Source organism: Pteronotus mesoamericanus, unplaced genomic scaffold (genome assembly GCF_021234165.1).
Source record: "Pteronotus mesoamericanus isolate MK-2021 breed Mesoamerican mustached bat unplaced genomic scaffold, CSHL_Meso_final scaffold_550, whole genome shotgun sequence".
NCBI classification, from domain to species: Eukaryota; Metazoa; Chordata; class Mammalia; order Chiroptera; family Mormoopidae; genus Pteronotus; species Pteronotus mesoamericanus.
In genome coordinates this window covers 1,209,684-1,227,402 of record NW_026555322.1, presented here as the reverse complement: position 1 = coordinate 1,227,402, position 17,719 = coordinate 1,209,684, and the positions used below count along the sequence as shown (strand labels likewise).

At 45.9% G+C, this 17,719-nt stretch overlaps 1 protein-coding gene across 6 annotated transcripts; it reads left to right on the top strand.

Moving 5' to 3' along the window:
* Positions 1–6,027: 6,027 nt before the first annotated feature.
* On the top strand, positions 6,028–11,483 carry LOC129061178 (G-protein coupled receptor-associated sorting protein 2-like). Of its 6 annotated transcripts, XM_054561831.1 has the most exons (5): positions 6,308–6,502; positions 6,976–7,101; positions 7,607–7,675; positions 7,999–8,076; positions 8,373–11,483. In XM_054561831.1, exon 5 carries the CDS (start codon positions 8,694–8,696, stop codon positions 11,148–11,150), a length of 2,457 nt encoding a protein of 818 aa, XP_054417806.1. In that variant the 5' UTR covers positions 6,308–6,502; positions 6,976–7,101; positions 7,607–7,675; positions 7,999–8,076; positions 8,373–8,693; the 3' UTR covers positions 11,151–11,483. The 6 variants fall into 6 exon arrangements, with proteins under 6 accessions (XP_054417810.1, XP_054417806.1, XP_054417805.1 ...); XM_054561835.1 differs by lacking the exons at positions 6,308–6,502; positions 7,999–8,076 and adding an exon at positions 6,028–6,165; XM_054561830.1 differs by lacking the exon at positions 7,999–8,076.
* Positions 11,484–17,719: the final 6,236 nt, after the last annotated feature.

The window sequence follows — 17,719 nt, the reverse complement described above, 5'->3', positions numbered from 1 at the left end:
TATTCCTGATAATTCTCACACTGTATCTCAAGCCTTAACTGCCCTAGGAGCAGAGATTAATCATATATCTGCCATAGCCTTTGATCACTTTACAACTTGGTGGAATTCTCTAGGTTCCTGGAGGGATTCTCTTCTAGGTTTCTTTGGGTTTTGTCTTGCATTGTTGGTCTTGCGGTGTAAACTTTACTGTATTTGTGGTATACAGATGCAATGTGCCAACATGCTCACGGCACAGGTCCCCTATTGGAAGAATGTAATGCGAAGAATGTGAGGTGAAAGAGTAATGTTGGAGTGGAGTGGGAGGTCGTGTGGGATATGGTTCTTCCAAACCCCATAAGGCTGGCTGAAGGGTCCGTGGACAAAAGGAACTAGTATTGCTTTGGAAACGGATTGTAATTCCTTATCTCCTTTTGGGAGTGATTTCTTGTCCTGTGTGACTGCTTCTTGACCTTTTCCCTCTGCATGTATACACTGAGGTAATGTAGTTTAGAGCCACATGCAAGACAGGTGCCCTGTTTGTGTGAGACCCCTTAAAACAGGGGTGTCCAACCTTGAGGTGTCTCTGAGCCACATTGGAGGATGAGTTGTTTTGGGCTGCACATTAAATACATTGCAACACGTAATCACAAAAAAATCTCTTAATGTTTTAAGTAAATTTACAATTTTGTGTTGGGCTGCATTCATAGCCATCCTGGTGTTACCAAATAATGGACCCGTTGTTGGAGGAGCCCCAGATGCTATTACTGGAACAACGCTCCCGCTTCCCCGAGGTCCCTCGGTCCCTTGCCTGCTGCCCTTAAAAATTATGGCTCTCAATGGCAGAGTTTGGTGAAAAGGAAAGGAACTATTTATTCAAAAGTTATACAAGTTTTGAATAATGGCTAAATGTCACAGTTAAAGTCCCAAAATCCCTTTAAAACACCCACCAACACACACAGTCCTGCTTTTCCCGTTTTGCCCACTCAGGCCAGTCAGGGGTACCGTCCTTCAGAAGAAAAAGAACAGAATTCTGTGGCTCGGCGATGAAGGCCTCTCGCAGTTCCCGGCAGCATCTGCAGTGTCGCCATGATCTCCAGTTCTTAATCCAAAACCACATAGCACCTTCTCATGGCCCACTAGCAAGAGTCCTTTCTCCCCTTTCCTTCCCGCATGGTCTTCGCATTGTTCCCCGGAGTCTGTGCCCTGTTCTCTCTCTCACAGGCCCTGTCTCCCCTTCCCAGCTACATCCTGCTTCCTAAGCCATGTGGTCAAAAAGCCTCTAGCATGGTAGCATGGTTGCCACGCCTGGGTTTTAAACCCCTGCACAAATCCTCCCCCGCGACCCATCTCTGACTCCTTCCTCCTTCCACAGGCGCCGTGACCGGGGAGCTGCTTTCCAGTTCCCTCCCAGGTTAAAGTTTCGAAAACCTTCCCAGTTTCTTGCTGATATGCATTTGCATATGAAGTATGAAGCTATCCTACTATTGACATGCAAAGTAACTCTCAGAGGCCCTGTTCCCTGTCTCCCATCCCCATGGCAACCCACGAGGGAGGAGGGTGGCTGGAGGGGAGAGGTGAAGATATCCTATATTTTTCTTGGACACCCCAATTTCTGGACCCCATTACAAATCCACTTTTGGGGGGGCCTAGCTGTGCCCTGTTACACTGGGCCACATGCGGCCCACAGGCTACAGGTTGTACACCCCTGCCTTAAAATAAGTGTGGGACTTAGGGAGGTGTGGTCCTGCTTTGCTGATCTGCTGCCCTCGGAGCTCCCTGTAATGTGAGTAATAAAGGCTCTGTCTGCTCCATCCAGTCCTCCTCCTGTTTTTTTTTTTGGCTTATGCGAATGAGTAGTCGAGATCCTCGGCTCGACCTCCTGTTACACGTACTATGGACTTTTAATTATTTTTTCTATTTTGAAAAGGAATTTGACATTCAGTTAGATGTCAGTTATTTTCTGGCATTGTAGAAATTCAGGATTTCTTCTCCCTGTAAATCTAATAACTTTGCTTTACCAGCCTCTTTAGATCTAACAGTCTTCAAGGGGTATTTTCCATGTCCTGAATTTCATTGACTTTCACATTTTTCCAGGTGTTGATGCCACACTCAGCTTTATTGTCAAACACTTACGTCCCTCCAGCTGCTCCAATTTTCCCAACCACTCTCCATACCTAGAGTCCTCATGATGTCAGAGCTGAGAGCTAGTCTACATTTTAAGGCCATGTTGGAGAGGATGTTTTCATCTCTTTAGGCTGCACTTTTGTAATTGGAATCTGCACACCAGAGTATAACAGAGTTTATTTCAAAACAGTACATTCTGGGATAACTTACGAACTTACCTTTGTTATGACATACAGTTGTAGGTGTATGTTAGAACAGACAAAAATTGGAGTCTTAATCCCGGTGCTGCAATTAGAATAGCTGTACTCCCCTAATGATAAGGCATTGTTCCTAGGCTGAGGTCTTTGTTTGTGCCTGGTTTTGTTTTCCCTCAGGATATATTCTCTTAAAACAGAACCAACCCCAAATGTAGCCTGAAAATATTCCTGGGTCAGGCCTACCCACAAGTTCTCCAGATGTGCCTTGTCTCAAGTAGTAAACACAGATTGAGAGACTCTGAGCCTCTACTGAAAGTATACATCTGTTGAGACAATTTTATCACAAGAATCCAACCTAGTCGGTTGGGCCCCAACTGCAATTGAGTTGCTGTGCAAAGCTCCTGAAACTCAGGGATAGAAGAATGGATACCTTCTAAAAATGCACAGCGTTTGATTACACCTTGGACAAAAGGGAATCCCAGGAGAGTTTCCCTGAAGCACATGATGGAGAGAAGAGAGGCAAGTTAAACTCAGTTGGCATAAACAGGTCCATGACCACTATGACTGAGAGAGACAAGAGATAATCTGAGCTGCACAGGCAAGGGATATTCTACTGTGAAAATGCATGTGAATGTTATGTGGGAGGTGAGTCGGGCTGCGCGCACAGCTGTTTTGTATCCTGGACTAATGCTTGGGAGAATATTTGGTTCTGAAATTGTTCCATAGTTCTCGGGACTACTGATGGTAGCATTCTCAGTTAGGAATGTCTGAGGGTGGGCAAAGGGGAAGACACAACATACCTGAGGCTCTGGCTTTATTAGGGTCCAAGGGTGGGGAGCCTAGTGTTTCATGGCTTCACTGTTGGCTAATTTAAAGTATAAGAGCAGGAAGTAAGGTGTGGGAAGGATAAAGTGGGGTCATTCAAGGGCTCAGTTATCGAAGTTACCCAGAACTTTCTGAAAAAGAGAACTTTTATGGGGTGGCCTAGTTCCTTATCCAGTTGTTTTGCTAGTAGCTGTGTCATACAGCTGGCAATGTCTATTCAAGATGGATGTCTTATGAAATGGATACCTTGGCAATCAAAAGATTAATGTCAGGCACTTACACTATAATAAAAAGGCATAAGTCAGGTACTTAGACTAAAGAATTTTAAATGCCAGAGGCTAGTCAGGTTTACACAGCTGCTAGAAGAGACAATTGGGAGTGGAACACTGTTGCAATAACACTGGAATCCATGTTTAGGAAGAAATAAATCGAATATTAATTAGCAGTCAGACCGACATAAGCCACTTGCATCCTGTTTCGAACTTTTCTTTGCTCTCTGATTTTAAAGGTGACAATTAACCTACCTGGTATATAAACATAACGAGATTAAAATAGGACTTTTCTCAATTAAATGTTAATCGGCATACGGTGCCTGTTCCACAAATGAACTGAGAACAGGTTGCACAAGAGATATTTCAAAATGTCATAGTAAAATCATTTTTTTGCAGATCCACTCCCCTGTCCATAAATATCTTGGAATCAATATTCCAGCACTTCAAGAAGTACCCAATACCTTATGCTGGTATGATTGTAAACTTTTAGTTAGGAAATTAAATAAAATAGAAACCACAAGTGAATCTAAGCTCAATAAGAACTGGAATTTCTCTTTGTTTTGTTTACACTGCATCCCTAGTGTCTAGAACAATGTACTCAATACGTAATTGTAGAATGAATGAAAGGGAAAAGTAACTTTAAAAGAAGGAGCAGTTCAGGGAGTCAAAGAGATTCACACACGCGCAGATTCCAGCAGTGCTCAAGTCCCCGGAAAGGGACTGGGACCAGGTTGAGTCTGACCCCAGCACTGTCTCAGAAATGTGTAATCCATTTACTCCTAATTGTCCTTGGTTAGGGAAGATAAGGCCTTGCAATTTATTATCTGGCTGTAAATTGCTCAGCTGTTTAACTATCTGTCTCCGTTTCCCCATTCCACTTGCTGGGGAATTTTCTTAGCTTCTTACTAAACTGCCTCGGTCAGGCTCATTTCTTGAAGCCTAGTATTCATCCAAGAGAGTATGCTGCAGAACAAAGAAAAACCCACAATTCAGCTAAAGCCATTTAAACTGCACAGAAAAAGTGGCAGTACTCTGATAATTCACACCCATTGTTTCCAGATACTACACAAACAATCATCTCGAGATTTTTTTTGCTGTTCCCTAAACATTGCAGTTACAATAAATACCTAAAAACAAATAAAAGCTGCTATGAAGTTTCATGGTAAAAATATGCTTCCCTTTTTGTTCTGGGAAACATCACTGATTTTTAGAAAATAGGAATTTTCTGCAACGTAAGCCTCAAAAACCCTTGCAAAAATTTCTCTTTAGAAAACAAAGTGAAGGAGATGGCTGGAGAGGGTGGTAAGAGGTGAGCCCCAAAACTGATCCTCCCAAGGTTGAAGTCCAAGAAAAGAAAGTCAAAGGAAATAGATTTTATCAAGATGGTTAGTGAATTTGGTTCCTACTGCAGTTGTATCAAATTACCAAGGCTGCAGTTGTATCAAGCCTTGGTGGCTTAAAAATAACAAGAATTCATTAACTGGTGGTTGGAAATACCAAAAGTTCTCACTGGTCTAAAATAAAGGTTTGGCCGGTCCAGTCTTTCTCATGCTACTTTACTATGACACTGACTCTTCTACCTGACTCTTCCACATTTAAAGCACCTTTGCAATCACACTGGCCAGGATAATCCAGCATATCCTTAATCTTTAAATTCGGCTGATTACCAATAGTCATTCCCTCAGCAACCTTCACTGTCCTTTGCGTTGTGACATTGTATATTTACAGGTTCAGGAGAATTCGACATGGGCATCTTTGGGGGACGTTTATTCAACTTATCACAGTGAGGGGCGCTGTTTAATTGGGTTTTTAAAAGGGAACAGTGCCAGCAGTTTTGTGTGTAACCACAGGTGTGCTTAACCACGACTGTCCTGTTTGCTCCTGGCACAGAAAAGAGGGGCTCAAGACTAGAGGCAGGATGTAGGGGTGAAGGAACCAAAGATTCAAGAGCTGTCAGGTTTCTTTCCTGGGCAGTGTGTGATCACCCTAGGACCTTCTCCAAAGAATGACTGAGCAAACTAGACAGGTGCGCATGGGAAGCGGCTGAGGTCCAAGCTGGTTCTAATCCCTGCCCCATTTCCACTCTGCCAAAGATCACGAGAGCTTCGATGTGACTGCAAGAGAAGATCTGACAGAACAGAGGCAGAGAATCCAGGACCTGCCCTATCTGGTGCTTGATACTTGGCTGTGGGGCGACAGACAGGGAAGGTTGTATGACCAGCGTGGGTCCTGTCAGGGACAGGAACTCTTGGACAACTGTGGCGACCGCAAAATGGCAACACGGGTAACCATTTCGAATGAGAAAAAGCAGTGTGACAGAAAGAATGACTGGGCGCAGCAGAGCAGTGGATTGTTTCGTAGGGTTAGAGATCTAGGCCTGCCCTCCTATAGAAGAGGAGCAAATGGCGAGGCCTCCATGGCGGCCCCCTCCTACCTTCCTCCCCTCCCTCACCGTGAACAGTAAGAGAAGACCTTGGGGGCTATCCCAGGACGTCTGGGGTGGCCTGGCTTCGGATCGCCTCTCCCCTCCCCAGCGCGCAGGCCTCAACAGCCCCTCTCCCAGCAGCGTCCAGGAAGGACGGCGGTGGGATGGGGGAGGGGGAGGTAGGCCGACAGAGCAGTCTGGGATTTAGAGCCACCAAGGGGCGGCTTGTATCCATCCGCTGCTGCCTCCAGCGCAGCTGCTCCCGACCTCCCGGTCCCGCCACCCGGACCCCGCCCGACGGTCCCAGAGACTGTAGTGCCGGGAATGTAAGGGTGGTCGCCAGGTAGGGGGCCGCCTTGGTCCAAGGAGGCCGGCCAGGGCTCCTCGCGGCCCCGGCCCCGGCCCCGGCCCCGCCCCCTCCGGGTCGGAACTACGGTGGGCTGGGAGGGGGCGTCGGTCCATTCGCGCCGTATCCCTCCGCCCCCGTGCCGAGACTCTCGCGGCCAGCTGTTCCTGCCGCAGCCTGCGCAGCCCCTGCCCGTTTTGGTGCAGCGGCGCGCGGGCGGGGGAGGCCTGGGGAGGCGGGATCCCTCTTTGCAATTCGGAGCGTACGGAAGGCTGTGGGAGTCTGAGTGAAGAGCTCCGGGAGCCGGGGAGACGACCCCGCGGGCGCTGAGCCTGTAAGGGCAAGTGGGGGGGTGCAGTGGGGGTGGGGGCGGGGGCTGGGGCCCACTCTCCACCAGCTTACAGCTCGCGCCCAGGCCCTGGCAGCCTGGCGAGGAGGAGGCAGCCCGGCCAGTCGGAGCCGGTGCCTTAGAGAGGTGCGCAGCGCCGGGGGACCCTGGCGAGGAGGCGGCGGAGACTGGCGCGGGCCGGGCCCGGGGCGCTGGGGTGGCCGGAGAGGCTCCGTGTGGTCCTGCGGGGCGAACCACGCCGGCTGCTCCCCAGCCTTTCCTGGCGCCCGCACCCCGCCTCCGACGGTGTCGGTACTGGGAGAGGGCTGTGGGGGAGGCTGCTGCGGGAGAAATGGCGGAGCGGGAGTTGGGCTGGAGGCGGATGTGGGGGAGGGGGCGTTGGCGTCGGCTACTCCGGCCTCTGATTCTGGAAGGGGGCCAGTTGGGCCCCGCTTCCTGGGTGCTCTCCTTTCCAACAGGCACCTCATTGATGCCCAAGTCTCCGGTCTGCGGACTAGGTCTGGCGATTTCAGGCGGCAGGGTGCATCTGTAGAGGAGCGGCTTGAGAAGAAGTTGGAGCAGGAAAATAGCGTGGATTTCAGGAGGTGTGTGGGGATGGGGGTTGGTGGGCGGCAGCCATTGACTGGGCACCATAGCAGGTCAAGCTTCCAGGAATCTTTAAATTTCCCTGTGTACCAGCTTCTAGGCACTTCCCTTGACTTACTGCCTTATCTCCAACCAAAATTGGGGCCAGGAAAAGGTGGGCTCACAGGTGAGGGTGAGACAGATTCATAATTCCAGGCACCCCTGCACAACCTGTTTTCTGGAACATGCGGGCGCCCTTCCTCCAGGTGGTGCTGCGCAAGGCAAAGGGATGTGGTGCACCTAGTGGTGAATCCTCAGAATTGGAGAAGGGAGTAATGAGAAGATTGTGACGTCAAGGGAAGATGCGGTTATCTGGAATTCTGACACAGAGGGCCTTAATGAAAGGAAAATATTCCACCAAGAAGACTCTGGACTCCCATCATTTTTGTTGGTCTGTCCACCAAGTGCTCAGTTGCTACCATGGTCTCCTGATTGTTTTATATCTTTTTGTCTGTGTGTCTGTAGGCTTACTTTAAGGCTGGTTACCTTTTGCAAGGAGGGAAAGGAGAAAGAGACTGGCTCAATTTTCTGCAGGTTGGTACAAAGAGGGACACTGCTGGGGACAGTTACAGAGTAAGATCATGGCAAATCTTTGTTATCTGCTTCTCCTGCCCTGCCAGATTTGCACAGTGCCCTAGCCTCCCTTATCCATTTCTTGCAGGTGGTATTAGAAATATTTGTGTAGGTGTGAATTGGGCTGTAAATGGGAGCAGACCTGAGGTCAGGAACCAGGAGACAGGCAATGTTAGAGAAATTTGACCTATAAACAGAGAGATGTTTACATCAAAGGTCGGGGTATCTGCCTGTCAACTAAGCACTCAGACTCCATTTCCTTCTTTATGTTTACTTGTCCATAGGACAGCCTGCTGTTTGCTGTAGGGCTTCATACAACTGGAACAAAGCAAGGAGAGGGATATTGCACCACATCAGAGCAGGTTGTGGGAATGGGCCCAAATTAGGGTTGGGTAGTGGAGACTAACACAGGTCCAAGAGTGTTTAGGGTCTAGTCTGGGAGCTCCTTATCCCCAGTACCAACATACTTTCCCACTAACCTCACACCTATTTTGGGGCAGGCCAGGTGTGTGGCAGCTCTGGGTGAATGAGGGTGACATACTTTCTAATAGCCCAACAGCCCCACCCAGAATTCAAGGACCAGTCTCTGTGTGGGTCTCTGCTTGGAGTGATACAGTTGGAAGAGACTCAAAAGCCCCGTGCCATTCTCTCTCCTTAGATCCACCTCTAGTGGCAGCTCTGGTGGTGTTGCAGTTGCTGTTGACCACCACGCTCAACAAATCTACACCTGCCTGGGAACCAGCCATCCTCCTCCAGCTTGGTTGTGCCTCTTCGCAGACTGTCTATAATACTGACTGAGGCTGGTCTTGGGAAGGAGGCTTATTAACTGCTGGACTGGTGATTGATTCTCTTATTCCCATCTGTACTGCCCGAATCATTGAAAGATCAGAGTGTGAAGATACAGAACTGTGACACTTCTGTGGTAGAGGTTAAGACTGTGTTACTGGTATTTAACTGTGTCTTTTCTGTAACTGGTACTATGACTGGGGCTGAGATTGAACCTGGTGCACAGGCCAAGCCTGGAAAGAAGGCTGGAGAAGAGGTTGGCGGCGGGGCTGAGAGAGAGAATGAGGTCCCAATGGTGGTTAGACCCAAAGTTAGGGCCCAGGCCCAGGCAGTGCCTGGGGCAAGGCCTAAAATCGAGTCAAAGGCTACAAATGGGGTAAGGCCCAAAACCGATTTCCAAGTAATGGCTGGGGCAAGGCCCAAAACCGAACTCCAGGCAATGGGTAGGGCAAGGCCCAAAACTGAGGCCAAGGCGATCCCTGGGGCAAGGCCCAAGGATGAAGCCCAGGCTTGGGCCCAGACTGAGTTTGGGGCTGAGGCAATGTCCCAAACAGAGGGCGTGTCCCAGACAAATGCATCAGCCTGGCCACTCGTCAGCACTGAGTCTGGATCAGTTGCTAAACCTATGGTCATGTCTGTAGATAGAGAACTGGTAAATGCGGATGTTGAGACCTTTCCTGGCTCCCAGGTTCAGTCAGGAATTCAGTCCTGGTTTGGACCAGGAGATGAAACTAGTACAGGGTCTTGGTGTTATCCCAGGCTCAGGGCCAGAGAGGAAGCCTCTAATGAATCTGGATTCTGGTCAGCAGATGAGACCTCTACTCTTTCTTCTCTCTGGGCTGGAGAAGAGGCTAGTGTCAGATCATGGCCCAGGGAAGAGGCCAATACCAGATCCAGGCACAGGGCTAAACATCAGCCTAACCCTCGGTCTAGGCCCAAATCCAAGCAAGATCCCTATATAGATTCCTGGTCTGGGTCTGAGGAGGAGTGTAGCAATCCATTTTGCTTGTGGCCTGGAGAAAATACAAATAACTTGTTCAGACCCAGAGTCAGGGATGAGGCAAACATTGGGTCCAAGCGCAGGACAAAGAGAGAGGACTTTTTTGAATCTGAGTCTGAAGATGAGTACTATAAGGAGTCCTGGTTTTTGCCTGGAGAAGAGGCCAATAGTAGATTTATGCCCAGAGATCAGGAGGAGCCTAACAGTGACTTGAAGCCCAGAACCCAGAAAGATGTTAGTAACAGCGATAGGGTCAAACAAGACCCCAGATTTGAGGAGGACATCATTATTGGGTCCTGGTTCTGGGCAGAGAAGGAGGTTGGTGTAGAGGCTGGGGCTTCGGCTATCTGTGAGTCCACCCCCGGGGCTGAGGAGGGGGCCATTGGTGGATCCTTGTTCTGGGCTGAGGAACCTGAGTCCAGTTTAGGGGCTGTGGCCAGAGAAGAGACCAGGCAGGAGTCTGAAGAAGAGGCCATATTTGGGTCCTGGTTCTGGGACAGGGATGAGGCCTGCTTTGACCTAAATCCCAGTCCTGTGTACAGGGCTAGTTCCAGGTTCAGAGATACTGCTGAGGAGGAAATTAAGGCATCATCCAGGCCCCAAACCTGGGAAGAGGTCACTGTCGAGTTCAAACCTGGTCCTTGTCATAGGGTTGGCTTCCCATCCCCAAGCTCCTTTAGAATTTCTGAAGAAGCATCCTCTGCATTCGCTGAAATGTTTGAGGGAACGCCCAAGAATGCAGAACTTACCTCGGAAGGTGAAGATGAGGCCAATCAGCCTGACCCTCAATTCACATTTCAGTATGAACCATCCTACCGGTCAGTCAGGGAAATTCGGGATCATCTCAGGACCAGGGAGAGTGCGCAGCCAGAGAGTTGGTCCTGCAGCTGTATACAGTGTGAGCTTAAAATCAGTTCTGGAGAGTTTGAGGAACTCCTCCTGTTAATGGAAAAAGTTCGAGATCCTTTTATCCAGGAAATATCTAAAATTGCAATGGGTATGAGAAGTGCTTCTCAATTTACCCGAGATTTCATTCGGGATTCAGGTGTTGTCTCACTTATTGAAACCTTGCTCAATTATCCCTCCTCCCGAGTTCGGACAAGGTTTTTGGAAAATATGATTCTCATGGCTCCACCTTATCCAAATCTAAACATGATTGAGACATTCATATGTAAAGTGTGTGAGGAAACCCTTGCACAAAGCGTGGATTCCCCTGAGCAGCTGCTTGGTTTAAGGCTGCTTAGGCACCTTACTATGACAACTGACTATCACACACTGGTTGCCAATTTTATGTCTGGGTTTCTCACCCTGTTAGTAACAGGAGATGTAACAACAAAGTTTTGCATTCTGAAAATGCTGTTGAACTTGTCTGAAAATCCTGTGGTGGCAAAAAAGCTATTCAGTGCCAAAGCTCTATCGGTATTTGTGGGTCTCTTTAACTTGAAAGAGTCACATGATAATATTCAAATTGTTATTAAAATGTTTCGGAATATCAGCAATATTATAAGAAATGGAACAATGGCCTTAATTGATGATGATTTCAGTCTTGAGCCACTTATTTCTGCATTCCATGAATTTGAGAGTTTGGCTAAGGAACTACAAACCCAAATAGACAATCAAAACGATCCTGAGGGGGGACGACCAAACTAATGTGATTAAACACCTGTCTGTGATCAGCCTTATGTTCCCGAAGAGCCCTGAGTAGTGCTTTGGTTCTCAGTCTGGTTTTATGTTGTAACTTACGTTTTTAATGCTGATGTTAACTTTGTCCAGTTCTTGGCTTGAGCTATATCATTTTGTGGTTGCCAAATGAATATTAGAACTGAAAACGTTTGTTCATATTTGTCTTGCTGTCCAGATTGCAGTATTTTTCAGTATTGAGCATCCAATGAACTGAGTCGCCTATGTAAGCTACCCTGCTATTTGTTGTTTAAACATGGTTCTGTGTTTGAGTCTGTGTTTTCAATAAAGTTCTGTGTGGAAGTTGGCAGAAGTGACCCTTCTTCAGTTTAAAATCCAGGTGCAGGTTCATTGTGCACACTTAGAAACATAGATAATTAGAAGTACGGCAAGCATACCCTCATTGGAAAATTCCATTCCTGGAGCTTAAGAAGGAGGAGATTACTGTGGGCTGTAGTACTTGAGAAATGTTTCAGAGAAGAGGGACCCACTTAAATTGGTCACTGAAGGGTAGGATAAGACAAACCATTAGGTTTTTCTTAAAAGTCAGCAATGGTGGTGTGAAGAAAAGTATGTAATTGGGAAATCTGTTTTAGTAGCCTGGATGTATCCTGCCTACCTGGAGTAGAGAAGACAAGTTTATTGAGGGATGCAGTTGGAATGAGGCCAGCTTGGAGAGCTAAATCGGCCAAATCTGCACATTTTACAACTCAAAATTAAGGTGTTTCAGTGCCACCAAAAGAGTGAAATAGAATAGCAGACTAATTAAATGGAGCCAGAAGTAAGATTTTTTTGTGATCCTAGTCCAAGACAAGTATTAAGAAAATACTGTGTGTCTGTTAAAAATTATCTATAGGCATGAAATGACACTGAACCTTTTATGTCTGGTAAAATACAGAAGAACATTATGGAAAAATTGATCCCATTTTAAAATTTGTGTGTGAATAAACTATGCAATTTCCATATGACTTTTTACGAAATTTCATATGTTCGTTCCATAGTCTGGAATAAAATCTACAATGCAAAAACAATTCAGAGACAGACATCAGGGAAGCAGAAAGAAGACAGGGATTTTTTTTTTCTTTTAATGTGCTTCTAGTGCCTTAAGTTATAGACAGGTTGGAAAACAGTTCTATAAATGAATCAACTATATGTGTTAGAAGGAATTTTTAGAGATAAAATCAGAAAAGTTGGAAAGAAAAATGGGCTCCCATGAGATTTAAGAAAAACTAGCTTTTAAAATAAAGTGCTTTGACGAAAAATCATCAAGATTGCTAACTTTATATTAGTCTGTTGACTGTACAAAGATTGCAACTTTTTTACATGACATATTCAAAAGAACATTTCCTTTTGGAGTGACGACAGTCCTGGAAGTAGATTGTGGTGATGGTTGCACAATATTGTGAATATACTTAATGCCACTGAATTGTTCACTTGATTTTATGTTTATATGTATTTTCCACAATAAGTAAAAAAAAAATTAGCATACCTTCAGATAGAAATTGCAGAAGTCAGGGATAGAATTGGTTCGGAGGGGGACTCTAGACTTGTGAGAAATATGTTTTATTATTTTTAGTTAGGGCGGAAATGTTATTTCTGTTTTGTCTGAGGATGCTGTTAATTTTTGAAAAGGTTAAATTATGACTTAGAAATGAACATGTGAAAGATTTTTCAACACAACAAAGAACTAAGATTATGTAAATGGTTGAAGGAAATATGTGTGTATACAATATAATAAAAATAAAATGTGTTAAATTTCATACATACATGGAAAACGTTAGGATAACATTGCGGGGTTAAATACAAAATGATATCTTAAGGGCACTAAATTGTAGCCATTGATACTATCTGTTTCACTGGGCATAAGTCATTTCCGTATCTATTGGACAAAATATCTATAGGTTAACAGCAGCCTCTCACAGTGGAAAACTTGCTCAATCAATAGAAAGTGAAGCCCAGCCCTGCACTATAGTAATATCCAGTAACCTATATTGTCTTTATTCAAGTTTTGTGTAATTTTTCTCACAGTGCAATATGCTTATTCCACATTCTAATATACAAGGTTTAAGGCAGTAATTTCCAACCTTTTTCATCTCATGGTACACATAAACTACTAAAATTCTGTGGCACACCAGAAATACATTTTTTGCTGATCTGAAAAAAAAATAGGTATCATTTTGATTCATACTGGACAGCTATTATGTTGGCTGTTGTCATTTTTTTATTTGACAACCTAAGGAAAAATAGGTCAGTGCCCCTGACTAAATAGTCAAGTATTGTATGTTTTGAAAATTCTTGCTGCACACTCGTTGAAAATTGCTGGTTTATGGAAATGGGCAAAGTGGCAGTTTTGCCTCCCTTCACAAACCAACCACAAGTATTAACAGAATCATGCTGGTGGTGGAAACTAGAGTTTGAATGTTTATTTTGCCTATCAATGTTTTTCAGGACAGATCCTGTGTGTGTGTTTAACATGTCACTTTTGAGTTTTAGAAAGAATGTGCAAAGTCACTTAGTCTCCAAACTCCTCATCCAGTGTTTCTTGTCAGCCCTGGGCTCCCATAGAGCAAGGCCCAGGCCTTGGGCTGGAAGCTTGGGTGACAAATCCCGCCTGCCTTCAGCTATCTTCACTGTGATCAGGAGCTTCAGGTTCTGCTAGCAAACACCTCAACCCCAGAGGCAGAAAATTCTGCTCTTTGGTGCTGTAGGGCTGTGGCCAACATGATGACCTCATGGTCACGTGTGAGCAGACAGTGGGTCATGTGGGTTGACTGGGTCATGTGACCGTGCTCCCCCTTGGGCCGGCCCAGAGGTGTTTCCCAATCAGAAAAGGGGAAAGGGGAGGAAAAGGGACAAAGACAAAGAGATGAGACGAGGAAGGACATATACTTGATGATTGATAGACTGCTGAGGAATGAATGGTAGGTGGGTGAGTGGGTGAGTGGGTGGCTGTCTTGCTGTGCCACACTAACCTGAAAACTAGTCTCGGGTGACCAGAATTACAGCATTTGTTGGTAGAGGAAACAGTCCTGCAGGCAATCGCGAGCATCTTAGCCGGGTCTGTCTTTTGTCCAGGAGCTCAAGAAGCAGAAAGTCATCCTGCTGGAGGCACACAAGAGAAATGGTGGTCGCTGGCGGAGGAGGCGGGTGCGAGGCTTGGAAATGGCACCCGCGGGTGGTGGCTGAGACTGGATCCTGGAATAGGAAGTGCCTGGGACCCTCCTGCACCCCTTGCTTTCTGAACACCCCTCCCCTCTCCCCATGCTCCCTGCCCAGAGCTGTGTGATTCTGTGTTTCTTTGTGTGGGTGGGGGAAGTGGACACATGGAGGGAGTTGGAGTCAGGGGAGCCAAGAGAGGAAATGGTGAAGTGACAATTTGTGAACACACAATTCATATAATCCATTGATGCTGGCTCTAGAAAAGCAGGTGTGAGGATGGGAACTCTGTCCTCCTACCTGTTTGCCACTCACTCTCTGTTTCCTGTTTGTATTTTCCAAAGGACAGGGATTGCTGAGACCAACTCAAAATTGGGAGAGGGTGGGAGAGAAGGAATCTGCCTAATGCTCCAAGGCTCCAGTTGCATGGAAATGCAAGAGAAGAATGAATCCCAATTAGAGCAGCTCTAGGAAGGGGTTGGGAGATGGACTCAAGAGGAGGGTACCTAGATGCTGTTGGCCCCTGACAGCAGATTTCTCTTTGGGATAATGCCAAGCTTCTCAACTCCCTAGAGAATCTCTGGATCTCAGCCCCAGCCAGCATGTCCCTCCCACCTGAGAATACAAAAGTTGCTAGTCCCTGTAAGGTTCCCTCAGTTTACAGTTGTAGGCCTCAGAGTAGGATCTTTCTGGGAAACACCTGCAGAAATTGCTTAGTGGGTGGTCCCAAAGGTTCCCCTCGACAGACACTTTGATCTTTTCCACATGCTCTGCTCTCTGCCCACTTAACTTCTTAGGACTTGTTCCTTTGGTCTCACTCATCCTAGGTAGGATCCCTTGATAAATTCGTGTCTTCTAACAATATTCCCAAACCTAGGGGGCTCATGGGAACCCCTGTTGCCCCAAGGCTGGATACCATGGCAGTTAAGAAAAGTGTACCTAGGAAGTAATGAATTTCCCTAAACCTATTCATATCCTTATATTTCTTGTCAGTGTAGAGTTGAAATTATGCTGTAATACTACAGCAGGCCCTCTCGTTTATATTTAAAAGCCAGGATTGAGCAGTGGGCATGTGGCATAAAATTACAGAGATTTGAGGCCTGTGACTATCTCCTCCTCTCTTACCCTGTCTCCTTTGTTATCCTCTTTCCTCCCCTCTCCACAATATGGTAACGTAAGCATTGGGGCCAATTTTCAGATCATGGTCTTTCTGCTTAAGCTCTGTTGTCTCTGGCCTGTGTCTCTGTGTTTTTAAAGTTTGACAGAAGAGAGTATCTCAAACATGGTGTGGTATAGAAAAAAATACATCTAAACTTTCTCTCTGGTTCTTGGCACAGACCTTCAAAAAACCTTTGGAATTCTTTGGTGATAGGAGTGTCTCTCCTACACTAATGAGCTGACTTACAGTGGCCCTTAAATAGCTTCATGATGTGGGCTGGGCACTAGAAGGACCAATCATATAATTGGAGTTGGAACTTTAGACCACAGAGGGAAGGCAGGCTGGATTTTGGGTAAAATCAGGTGGCCAATGATTTAATCATGCATATATAAGGAATCCCCAATGAAAACTCAGGGCTTTGTGGAGCTTCCTGGTTGGTAAACACACTGATATTCAGGGAGTGTGATTTGCCATGAAACCATGGGAAGAAGGCATGGAAACTGTGAGTCCACTACCCTTCCAGATCTTGTCCTATGTGTAGCCTTTATAATAAAACTAGAATGCAAAGTACAGCATTTTTAGTGATTTCTCTGAGTTTTTCTAGTATATTATCAAACCCGAGGGGGTTGTGGGAGCTCCTAAATTTATAACTTGTCAGTCAGAAGTATGGGTGGCCCCCCAAGACTTGTAACTGGCATCTTATCTGAAGTGGGGGCAGTATTGCTGGGGACAGCACCCTTAAATCTGTTGAGTCTAATGCTAACTCCAGGTAGTTGGTATCAAAGAATTGATGTCAGAACAATGGTGTCATTCTTTTAGCAGCCACCCTAGAGTAGTATCTGTAAACCTACCTCTGATCCTATTCATCATACATTAGTAAGTTAAAATGAAGGCTGCAGCTCTGGCTGGTGTGGCTTAGTAGATTGAGCACCGGCCTGTGAACCAAAAGATCGCCTGTTCAATTCCCAGTCAGGGCACATGCTTGGGTTGCTGGCCAGGTTCCTGGTTGGTGGTATGTGTGAGGCAACCAAATGATGTTTCTCTCCCTCCCTTCCCCTCTCTCTGAAAATAAAATCTTAAAAAAAAATGAAGGATGCAGAGCCCACCAGTATATTAGGGAGGGGTAGCAGCATATGATTTTGCCACACGCACCTGCATTTAAATGATTTTTAAAGTTATCTATAATTTTTATTTCTTATCAGAGTTCCCTCAGCCTAGAATTCCTATTGGGGGTACTGTATTTATATTTGGGGAGCTTCACATTGTGGCCTGGCTGGATACCTCTTAGTCCCACATGCATGGCAAGCAGGTACTTAAGCAATTTTTGCCTGTGGATTTTTTTTCAATCTCAGCCAAAGGGCAGGGTAAATGGTGTGTGTGTGTGCGCGTGTGCAAGAATGAAGATGATTATCTATATTCTGATCACTGGTTTGCCAGGATCATCCCTGTTTTTTCTGGGATATAGTTGAAGTAAAAACCTCATCACTTATATGGCCCTTTTGTTTCTACCCCCTTTCTGGATAAATATTATGGGCTATCTCATATAATAAGATAATAAGGATTCATTCAAATGTCATTTGACCTAAAATACTGCTGATTGGGGATAAGATTAGAGTGGATATGTCATCTCTCTAGTCATGAATGCAAAGAGAGGTGTCTTCTCATAGTACAGCCGGACTCTTAGCACCCACTGACACTCTGCCCCCAATTTCAAAAGAGCAACCTTCAATGGGATCTCATCTATAAAATACTACAAGGTTCCCTATGTAGGGTTTAAAGGCCCTGCACCCTTTCATACGATTCCACCTTTCTGTCTCCATATCCCAACACATTCTTCCAAGTCAGGGCCAGAATTGGAATGAAATAAGGACACAGTTTAAGGAGGCACTCACTGTCGGGTGTCTTACCCTAACTCAACTCAAGCCCTGCTTCACTTTGCCTGCACTGAAGCCACATTGGGCTGTATGCTAGTTCCCAACCCAGTTATACTCTGTGCTTTACTACTTCTGTGCCTTTCCCCACTGTTCGCTTGACTGTCCCTAGTCTCACAATCATTTCTCTGCCTAGGGAAACACGTTCATCCTTTTAGGCTCAGCTCAAATGCTAGGGCCTGTTTGAAGTCCTTCTGATACCCTCATGTTTACTTTTTGCCTCTCGGTAGGAAGTAATTCCTCTGTCTTTTATACTTACTCAGTCTTTTATTTTCTCCTATTTTAGCATTTGT